We start from the raw sequence: 11,387 nt of genomic DNA, 5'->3' as shown, positions 1-11,387 counted from the left end.
GCAAGGGACAAAAGGCAAAAAAAAAAAAATAAATAAGGTGGTGATTTAGGCAATTGCGTACCAATTCTGTATAGGTCGAGCGTTATTTTTTTCAGAATAAACAAAATCAAATGTAATTTAGGCAAAGGGAATGCATTTTACTAAGAAAATAGAAGACCAGAACACACATTTCAATAGAGTTACAACATTACAAAGGAGAGAAAACCCTGATCGCTTCACATTTAAATACACTTTTAGTTTCAGCTGAGCAATGACCCTCCCAGGTAAAGTCAACCCCGGACAGATTAGGTTAGAGCTGTTCTCACAAGCACCCTTTATGGTTATTTGTGTAAAGTAGATATGTTTAAGATAGAAATAAATGTAAATGGACATTTTATTTCTTGACAAACTGGCCATCTTACTAGGTTTGTGTAGTCCTAAAAGTATTCTCATTTCCATTTTCATTAGAAAGGACCTACTGAAAGGATGGATAAAAGTCCAAGTCAAAGGTACTCGGAGAGTTCGGTTCAATCCAGCGCCCGCTTCGTGGGTGGGGAATATAAACGCACGCCACGGGGTTCCTGCACCGCAAAAGCAAAAACGCCCGATGCGAGAGAGCTTTTTCCATCAGCTGTAGCCAGGATCCACCAGGATCCACCGTGCCACCAGGTACCGGATTCCCCAGGTACCATCCAGCTGTTAGCACGTGTTCCTCCGGAGAAGGCACGAGTAAGCTGCATCCTCAACCGCGGGCTGCGATTCGGGAAGCGATGGCGGGAAGCGGAGGTCTGAAGTGGGCTGGATTTTCCTCGCGGTTCACCCTGAACAGCTGCAGGCTTTGCGATACCACAGTCACGTGCATTTCGGGAGTAGGTAGGTAGGTCAAGGTAGATCCACGCAGAATTAGATGTCCCTTCACCAGCGGCAACTGAATTACATTGCTCAAATTCGGCTGCCAAGCGGGTGCCAGTAGAGCTCTGCTCTAGATTTTCTCCTTGCTCCAGTATTCAGTGTAACACCAGTCCCTGCCCATTACGTACAGCTGCTACGAAACGGGATAGCGGTACACATCATCTTAAAAAGAGTCTAAAAACGACAGTGGTTTTCTTAAACTCAGGAACGGCACTTGTAGCTGAGAGAGGAGTCCAAACTGAACCGATTTTACAGTCCAATCTGCGAGTCTCGTAGATACCTTTATCCAAATGACAGAGGTGCTCAAATCTGCACCTTTGAAGTCAAGAAGACCCAGAGCAAATGGAAGAAGACAACTCGGATTTACTTAGGCCCAGAGTCAGCTGAACTAAAATTCACAGTTGTAGCTGTACAGTAGTGATCCCGACTCTCCCAAGGGAGCAGTCACTAAATAGGGCCGCTAATGAAAAACTAAAAGCTGTATCCTTTATCTTTACATTACTACCAGAGGAGTGTGACAAAGGGTTACTTTACCCTCTCCGGCAAAACAGCGCGCTGGAAAAATCAACAGTACAAAGACATGCACCTACCACAGGAAACGTGTTAAACACCAATCTGCGTGTGAAACCTCGTTTCGTTTTAGGCTTGGAAAACAAACACGACATCATGAAACAGCACTGTTCACAAATGTAACCAAGAACTTCAGTGACGAGTCACATTTGGGTTTTAAAACATATCAGCCAGTACATTTTAATAGTCTTCCTCTACGTATCAATTGTTGGCACGCAGGCGTACGCTTCAGGAACATACAAAGCTTTGGAACATCTTTGAACAAGAATACACATATTTCATAAAAAAAGGCTGCGCTCCCTTAGCTACCTTTCTCCTCCCCTAGACATTTCTAGACGTTGCTGCCAAGAGGCTTGGTCCTGCTCCTGTTGATTTTAGGGAAGCAAGCCTTGGACCAGTCCTGGAAAAGGCTGAGTTACTGACCTCAGTGGGAGTTTCTGATCCTCTCCAAAGTGTTCTGTACATCCAGAATAGTATCCTCAGGGAAAAGACGTGAAAGACAGACTTCCATACCGTTCGGAGGGCAAACGTCACCAGGGCTGTGTGAAGAGCTAGAACACTAGTCATCCTTTAGGTGATATATTTTTTTTAAAGAACGGTATAAGCTTAACTCACACTATGCAGCATTATAAAATGCATCCTGGTGACAACTTTTTGCCTTCGCGTACTGCGCAAGAGAATTGTAAATTTGGTAAATGCTTTTGAACAAGCCAGCAAATAGAAAAAACTCAGGCGAAGTAGAATACAAAAAAGGATACTGTGGTTTCGTACTAAGCGGCAAGATCAGCAGTGGTAATTAATTCAAAGATGAATTAGACCCAAAGAATACACAAAACCAAAGATGAATCTATATATTTCATAAAAAAAAAAACCATGAAAAAGATGAAAGGGAGAGGGAAATGCACTTAAAACGTTGTGAGCTGACACGTTACCTGTTGCTAGCGGAAAACAACAGCTATACATTAAAGGTAAAATTCTACTGTGTCTATATCGCAAGCTATAGATGATCCGCAGAACCTGATTAAACAATCTCCACGGGTGCGTCTGCATAGATGAAGTCTAACTGGTACCACTTCGCTGCCGTAACTGGGACAGGTTAGAGACACAGTCAGGCCTTCTTTACGGCTCTGACACATCTGCAGCCCCATCAGGGCAGCGCTCTATTGTAACTGGAGCCTCCGAGTTGGTTAAAGACTGGTTTTTTCCTCACCTGTGCAGTAGGATTTCCAGAAAAATTATGCAGGAACATTTGTACTTGGGAAAATCCCACTGCTGGCCAGTTCTGAACAACCCCTCTTGGCGTCTGCGTAAAGACAGCAGGGAGCCCGGCCAGGAGGGGAAAGGACTGCGCTTCACGCGACAGGCATCTTCCCTCGGCTTGACAGCAGCCACCGTGAATTTCCTGCGCGGTAGCTGCCTTTGGGAACCAAAACCACTCTTACCCAAAGCCAGCCTCCCGCAGCACGCGGGTAACGCTCTTTTCCCCGAGCGCCAGGTTTTCCTGAGTACTATCAACGCCCACCGATTATGAACCATGCCTGCGCTTCTTACCTGAAAACAAATAATCAGACTGAAGAGATGGATGCAGATCTTTATTTTGTAAGACAGAGTTATATTTACGGACCGATTGCCCTGCCTCTGTGATCATTCTCAGCCAGGACACAAAATCAGTGCATGGGGTATTTTTGTTACTCGTCTGCCTCATCAATATGTTGGCAGAAGCGAGGAAGTGTGCGTTCCCAATATACTTGAATCCAATGATGCAGAACTCCACTGACACACTGCAACAGGCTTCAGCTAGAGTTGAATTTTCAGAAGGTAAAAATAATTTGTACACTAAATAAATAATTTTTCAGTAAGATCACAAATTTAAATACAATAAAAACCAGGCATAGCAAAAATAGATGAAAAAAGCATTCTTTGTAAAAACATCATATGTGTGTGTTGGTCTTTTTTGTACATATACTTACATATACAAGTCCCAAACCACGTACGTCGCCCAACTTGGCAATATAGCGTTTCGAGCCCCACCAGACAGCACTTTACCACAGTTTGAATACGCAGTTTTTTCCCCACATCGCTATTTTCTGCGTTTATATAATCAGTCTTCTTTCCTCACTTAGGTAAAGCCTTCCCAAAGTTTACTGTTCTTTTTATCTAATACATGAACATCATTTTCAAATCAGATATGAGGCAGTAAGCAACAGAGACCATGTCCAAGGGGGTACAGAGACCATTTTCCCTGTTCTTTTTCGGACCTATTCTGTGGAGACTGCGGATTTATATCCAATATAAATGAGGATATGAGAGAGGTACTTGCCATGGATAAATCCTAAGCAAGCTTTACTCCATCTCTTTGGATTCCGGCTTCAAGTTTGGCAGTATAGCCCTTTTACATCTATCTATTTATTTATTTTTGTCCTTTTTTTTTGCCTTGATGCAGCAAACTATGGCACAGCACATTATTTCTGTTCCTGACATGCCACTGTTCTTGTTCCAGAGACCAGATTTAGAGAAGTCACAGGCGGTAACTATCATGTGTGGCCTTGCCTGCTGATACAGAGTAATGGAGGGCACTCCAACCTGCTATGAAGAAAATGAAAAGGAATGCGCATTGTGGGATCTGTATCGAATGTGCAGTACCATCCGTTGCAAGGAAAACTTCAACTCGCGATTTTTGCTTTTACACAAAAAACCTGACAAATTCAACCTGTAAATGGAGAGAGGAAGATGAAGTGGTCAACTTCGAGCTTCTAAGCATTCGATCTTTCCAGTCCTGTGTTCAAACTGAACTGAATGTACTGGACTGAGACCACAAGAAAGAGTCAAACTTCTGTAAATGTGCGTGTCAATAGCTGCCTGTAACGCTTTCTGTTTCAGCTTCATCGGGTGCGTGTGGTGGGGTTGTTCGAAGCGGCAACTTAGGAGCTTTTGAGTCGGCCATGTCATGAAAACATTACACACGAGCCTTTTTGTGAGAACGAGGGTATGCAAGGCAGAAAACAATTTAGCTTCGAAGAAACAGAACCTTGAAAAAATTAACAAATGAAACAAAAATCCTTCGGTACATCACCTTGGAGGCCACTGCAGAAAATCTCCTTGTAAAAACTCTAAAAGATTTCCGTAAATTACTTCAGGTCCTGCCTTTACATGATAGAATTTATTATGCAACAGTGTAGCTTTGTTTTTAAAAGCTGTTAAGTGATTAATATTATTTTCAGGCTTTCCAAGGATAATTTTAACTAGTTCACATTTTTCCTGATAACGGATTTCACACGACAACGAGAACACGAAGTACAAACATTGCTGCAGATGCCACATGCGCGCACCACGCTGCTCCTCAAAGCACGTTCAAAGAAACAGAGCAGCCGATGCCACAAGGAAGTCTGGACACGGGCATCTTTAAACATCAGACGAAACAGAAAGCCCATTAGACTGTTAAATTTGTCTTAAGCTGTCTTTTTTTTTTTTGACAAATGCTCTCTGGTGATGTCACAGATAACGCAGCGTGACAACACTAGGACAATTAGAAGACTGATTATTAAAAGCAGAAATAAATCATTCTGGAAATGAGCAGTGATGAGAGAGCTATAGTTCATCGTCAAATGCACGTCGCTAAAACATCACGAATGGAATTCTTTCGTGTGGTGCCGGCTCTAAGCTAGAAACGCAATGTCATTATTTAAATTAATTTTGGAGAGCTCTCTTATTCCTGTGATGGATGCCATCATCCATACAGTTTATCAGGTACTTGGGAGAGTGGGGAGCAATCTACGTCAAGTGAAAAACAGGGTAGAAGGGGAAAGAAAAAAGACAACATAACGAGCGAAAATAAATTACAGGACTCAAAGATCATGATTTAAATTGGTCTGAAAAAGGGATCCCTGCAGAGTAGAAGATACTGCCTGAGGAGTGCGATCTTCTGATGCCTCAGTGAACCTTAGATTCAGGCCAGTCGTACACATCTGGCATGAAGGATTCGTACTCGTAGGTCCAAACCTTTGAGCGAATGTAACGGTTCTTGTCTGCAGGTTCAGGGTAATGGAAAGCCATGTTGTTTGCGTACAAAAACTCCATAACCTGCAAAGTTAAATCACCGTGCGGTTTGTGCCTTTTACTACGTTCACATAACCTCCACGCTTCCGCTGCAATATGTTTAGGACTTACAAACCGGATAAAGACGAACACCAAAGTCTTTTGTACAATTCCCGAATGCCTTACCAGGGATCTGAAAACTTACTTTCAGAAATCAAAGGAGCATAATTTTGGCCCATCATCACTGCCAAACCGAAGCATCCAATAAACTCAAAATTTTTCTAAGTGTCTCTTATTAAAGGCACAAAGAACTGGGTATTTTGTGCCCAAGCACCTGGCGTTCAAGGGCCACACTGTGCAATTCAGCAGGTTAATGTACACATAAAACACTTTTCGTACAGTCCACTTTTATGCTTCATACTCACCTTGACAGCAATATAAATAGAAACTTCCCTGATATTAGACAGTGGAGGATAAAGTCTTCCTTGTGCAAGTTCTTCATCGGTCAACTGTTCTGCCAATGCCTGAGTTAGAAAAACAAACAAGCTCTATTTACTGCATCCCACATGGGACCAATAACGTGCTGAAACACCTGAGAGAAACAAGTTGCAGTCATCTTACTACTAGAGTGCTCCCAAACCACTAGAATAAGGCAGTCAAAATCTCAAAATTCTCAAAGATCAATCTGTGCCCGTATCAGCAAATTCTGCTTGTAAGCATTTAGCGAAATAAGATCTTATTTTTTCTGGAGGCTGAACGACCCATAACCACGGATGTTATAAAAGCGCAACGTGCCTGCAGAACCGCCCGTGCGTTTGGCCAGTTGAGTCCCTGGCTACTCCGATGCCGTAGGTGCTCCTGCTCCAGGGTGGAAAGGCAGGAGAGGATGGGAGCCTGGAGGCCACGTGCTTCCCCAACCACACCACCACCCGTGGAACCCAGAGCGGGGCGGGAGGAGGCGGCAGGCCGGCTGCCAGCCCTCCAAGGCTGGGAGGCAATTTACACACGGGTGGATTTCCTATTTGGGTGTTTGGTTTCTGGATGAAAGAAATTAAAATTGCAATGGAAGCTGATACTTTTCACAATTTTATTTGATCAAAATCCATTTTTTTTTCCTTTGGGGAGGGATAAAACCAACAGAAATCAAACAGGAAACCAGAGAGTTTCAGCAAGATTTGAGAAACTGCCCATCATGCCATCCACCGTCATGTCAGAAGCCACAGCCTACACTGCTTCCACACTTACCTTAGCAGCTTCTAGGAAAACCTTATCACTAATATGTCGAACACTGCTGAGGATCACAGCGAGAGCCACGCCTACAATAAAATTATTGCCAATTAGGGCCACATCCTTTTAAAATATGCAGCCTGCTGCCGAGAAGCTGCGAGTCATCTAGAATGTTATTTTTAAGAATCTTCCCATAGCTTTCTACACACATTCGCAAAACTATTACCATGTGTGCTAGTCATTTACCATAACAGGTGGCTTTTGACAAGGGGTTGGAGCTTAGCCGCTCAGGGAGGAAAGGGAGAGAAAGGGGAAGGCAGAGAAATATCCCTAGTGCTTCTTTTGTACCCTCGCTTGTGCAGACGTAACTTCAAGAGGAGCATATTGACACTTATTTTCTCCTTCCCCCCCCCCCCAAAAAAACCAAGCAGAAGAACCCATAACACAGCAGCTTTCAAAGCCTTTAATAACACCCTTTTGTTTTCTCAGAAATATCCAGTTGGGTGAGCTCACTCTCTGCATGTCGCACATGTAGCTGCACATGCCTAACATCCATCCTTAACTGATTTTCTTCAATTCATTCTTCTGATTGAGTTCTCGGCTTTAAATTCTGGTAACACCTCTTCATGCTGCTTCCCTAACTGCGCCTAGTGTAGCAAGGGAACCCAAGAAGAGGTGCTAATCGCCTAGTCTTAAAGATTAAAAGAAGACAATTTTATTAATTACCTGGAAAAATATAAGCATTGTTTCCTTGGCCTGGTTTGAAGGTTCTTCCATCTTTCAGAGTCACCAGCTCGAAGGGACTGCCACTGGCAAACAAGCAACGGCCCTGTTAAACAGAGAAATAATCATCGTCGGGCAGCTTCTGAAGAGCCGCCAGTATGGAGCAGTAGAGTCATTATGAAATACAGGGACACCAGAGTCCTCCAGCTCCCCGTCAGCTCCGGGACTGAGTCAGGAAGGTACCCGAGCACACAGCCAGATGCAAAAAAGGCCCTACTGAACGCAACTGGATTCAAGCGCATACTTAAATCCCTGGCTGACTCAATTTCTACAATCCCAGAATGACAACAGCCATAACCCACCCTTTCCAGTAGGGCCTGGAAGAGATACAAGACTCAGTCAGCATCTGCATGTTTCTGCAGCAAACATCTGGAAAGCAAAAGAGGCAAGTATACACACTGAATTGTGCAGCTTTCTAAGGAATGGAAGCAATCTATTTGTTTTACCATTCGTTGTTCTTTACGACAGCAATGACTTAGAGGAACTACTCCCACACAAAATAAAGTACTTGTGTGTTAACCGTTATCATCATCATAACCATCTATCAGGAACCGTGGCCGTGAGCCAGGACCCACCACCGTAGGGACTGGACAAAGGCAGCTGAATAATGGCCACTTCCAAAAGAAGACTGAAATAAAAGGTCACTTGTTTACTGATGGGTGGGAGGGCGAAGGGAGGGACTGCTCTATCCTACTTTTATTGCTGAGAGACCCAAGAGGAGCGAATAATGCAATTTGCTCGTCCTTCCTTTGAAAAGGATTTTAATCAGCACGAAATACTAAAAGAAATCTAGAGTTTGAAGTGTGAAATATACCCTCCAGACAGATAAATGACCCTTTCCTCAAGCCGTGAAACCCCCGTAAGCAAAAAATCTTGACTTAAAATCTTTTGAGTAACAGGTTTAATAACATTACTTGAAAATATTTAAGGCTCCCCAGGACCACTGCCTTTGAGAACAAATTACCAAAGCAGCTAAGACTCAGGAACTAGGTTTGAATGTTAGGGCATACCCATGACAACAGATTTTTTTGTGTAGGGAGCAAAATATAGGGATGTATTTGAGAACCAAAAGACAAGGAAAATTAAAACGCAACAAAAGCCCACACAATACACAGTGGCAGAGGGCACTAAAGCACTGTCAGGCTTTTACAGGTGCCATCTAGTGGAAAAAGAATACGGAATAAAAGGTTAGCGATAATATCTTCATTTTCTTACCTACTTCCTAGTTTAGCCTAAGATTTCACACCAGCCAGGATTAGGCTATTCCCAAGGCCAGGAGACACACGGGGCTGACAGCTCTGATCCCTAATTGCCTGACAAACTTTGTTAGTTAAATGACAAAGTAGGTAAAGTCAGAGAATATTTTTCTAGGTAATTACTGTATCTCGAAGGGAAAAATATTATACGTTTTGAAGGGCAAACTGTGGGTAAACCGAGTACATTTCAGAGAACTAAAGAGCATTATGAAAACAAACATTAGATATGGAGAAAAGCCTAAGGAGACAGAAACATTACAACATTTATTAATAAGGACTGGAACAAAATTGCATCCATTCATTTACTGACCAGTGATATTTAATTGTCCAAATAACCCATGTCTAGAAATAATAACGTATGGAAAATCATGAATAAAAGGACCCAATACAGGAAAAAACCAAAGATCCTCTCTCCATTTGGCACAAACTTTTTAAACAGCACTATGCTCACCCAGCTACTTCAGTCAAGACATGTTACCACACCTGAATCTAACCAGCACGGTCTTGCTTCCCCATCTGATAGCGACAAGTACCCTGAGGTCCAGCTCCTTGGGACTCAACACACAGCCCCGGGGAACAAGTGAGCCTCTTCCCTTAAAACACGTACTGCTCTGTTGATATTCTATAAAAAGTGAAAGCAAAAATGAGGCTGATTCTCCCTCTAATCGTGCTGCTGGCCTCACTCAGCCATCAGAGATGCCAGTAGTTTTAACATTTATTTATACCAGCTAAGGGCTCGGCTGTATAACTAACTCTTGTTTACTTTCTATCCAAGATATTCGAATTTAATTTTATAGACTGAAACACTGCCCAACTTGCTATTCCGGCTAATGCAAGAAATCCGAGAGATTAAACCATCTTCATTTAAAAGTGTTCTCATTTACTATTAAAAGCTAAGGTCCAGATGTTGTCCAGAGGCTGTTATTCCTGCCTAGGGCTCGCTCTGGACCTACAAATCTCTGTAGCAAGAGTTCCCTCTGAGCTGACGGGCCCAGTAACATGGAAAAGAATCTGGGAGCCAAATGGAGACGATGGAGTTCTGCCCTTCCCGATGTGAAGCTAACACCGCTGAGGTTGTAACGCTGGAAACTGAGCCACGCTAAGATCGGAAGGAAGGAGTTCATAGTTCTGCATCAAGAAGCAAAGAAAGGTCTCCACCCACACATTTTCACATATGAGTCACTGGATTTGGGACTGTATTTAAATAAAAAAGAAAAGAACAGTTGTCTTTTCACAAGCCCCACCCCTGAAGTCTGCAGGCAGGCCCTGTGGAGAGATCACAGCGAGCTGGAGCCTACGATGTCAAGGAAAGGCATTACCAGCCAGTTCAAAATGTTAAAATTCAAACACATTAACACCAGTTCAAAATGTTAACGCTCTGCCTGCCTGATGCTCCCTTGCCCCCACCTCCTTCCCCTCAGGCTCTCTTCAAAGATGATTAGTTTTATCTAAAAAGTTATGCAGAAGGATAAAAGACTTGCTTCATTAAAGGCAAACCCAAGGTCTGGATGCGCTGGTGATAGTGTTATTAAAAAACTCACCCCAAAACCCCAACCTCCACCCTCCCGAGCACCCCACAGTGTAATGGCTTAGAGGTCACGGTGCAGAACGAGGTGTGTTTATTCTTGGTTTAACCCTTTCAATGTTTGGTGGTGCCAGCGTAGGAGAGACAGACAGTACAAGAGGGGAACACGAGGACGGAGGGCCACCACAGGCTCCTGCGCTGGAAGCACAGGTCTTCACAGGTCACTGTTAATGATACGAGTTCTGACCTGCAGACGCTAGGAAATGACTGAGTGCAGAGCAGAATTCCTGGATGGATCGCAAGGACGTTACCTGCTTTAAGGACTTTACTCAGCCGTTACATTTTAAAGGTTGGACCTAGTCTCTATTACAACGTTAACATAAGATGTTTCTTCAAAACCCAAAATAATTAAAAAGCGTGGTGGGAAATAGTTAATTGATCAAAGCTATGAAACAGTACCTAGTGGTCATTCTTTTAAAAAGTAATAACAAGATTTAGGGTATTTTAAGCTTTGCAAAATGTCATTATTTAAAAATCAAGACTTCTTTTCATATCACCTCCGTTTACTTTTGCCAGAAGACAAGAAAGATCTGTATTATTATGTCAGTGAGCCCAAGTAATAATAAAATAATTTGAGTTCTTGTGTTCTCACACTCAGTAAACAGTTCTATCACTAAGTGCCAATAGGTCAACATTTCTAAACATTACATACCTCTGTTAATGTATATGCTTCCTCTGCTGTGCATTCGGCTTTCACTGTAGGGTTACTTAGTGCAAATATTATGGGTCGCTCATTGATGGAGGCCATTGCCTTGATCACATCCTGAGAGAAGAGCCGCCCAGCTCCTGCCACTCCTGAAGTAAATGGAAACACATAAAAATAGAATCAATACTTGACTGTCTCAGGGCAGATGACAGCGACTGTAGATTAAGTTCACATCACCCCTGAAGTCTCCCACTCAGAGCAAAGCATCGCAGGCTTTCCTAGCAGCAGGAGATGGAAGCCAGGCACTGCTCTGGTAGTGGCTGCTTAAAATTCTCATTTTCACAGGAACATCTAATTGATGCGTTCCAAAAGCCTATTTTACATGATTTTTTTG

General features: G+C 43.0%; 1 protein-coding gene across 2 annotated transcripts in view; it reads right to left on the bottom strand.

Moving 5' to 3' along the window:
• Nucleotides 1-3,036: 3,036 nt before the first annotated feature.
• Nucleotides 3,037-11,387, bottom strand: part of ME2 (malic enzyme 2) — a 34,454-nt gene continuing 26,103 nt past the window's right edge. For both annotated transcript variants that reach the window (XM_087772740.1, XM_087772739.1), the window contains exons 12-16: nt 11,000-11,142; nt 7,450-7,552; nt 6,742-6,812; nt 5,922-6,020; nt 3,037-5,541 (exon numbers count right to left, since the gene is read on the bottom strand). In XM_087772740.1, the coding sequence (XP_087628866.1) occupies nt 5,392-5,541; nt 5,922-6,020; nt 6,742-6,812; nt 7,450-7,552; nt 11,000-11,142 (566 nt within the window). In that variant the 3' untranslated portion in view covers nt 3,037-5,391. The remainder of the gene's footprint in view (nt 5,542-5,921; nt 6,021-6,741; nt 6,813-7,449; nt 7,553-10,999; nt 11,143-11,387) is intronic.

This window comes from Nipponia nippon, unplaced genomic scaffold, assembly GCF_047370975.1.
Source record: "Nipponia nippon isolate SJK-2023a ecotype South Korea unplaced genomic scaffold, ASM4737097v1 scaffold_37, whole genome shotgun sequence".
In the NCBI taxonomy this organism is placed as follows: domain Eukaryota; kingdom Metazoa; phylum Chordata; class Aves; order Pelecaniformes; family Threskiornithidae; genus Nipponia; species Nipponia nippon.
This window is presented reverse-complemented; position numbering and strand designations above follow the sequence as displayed.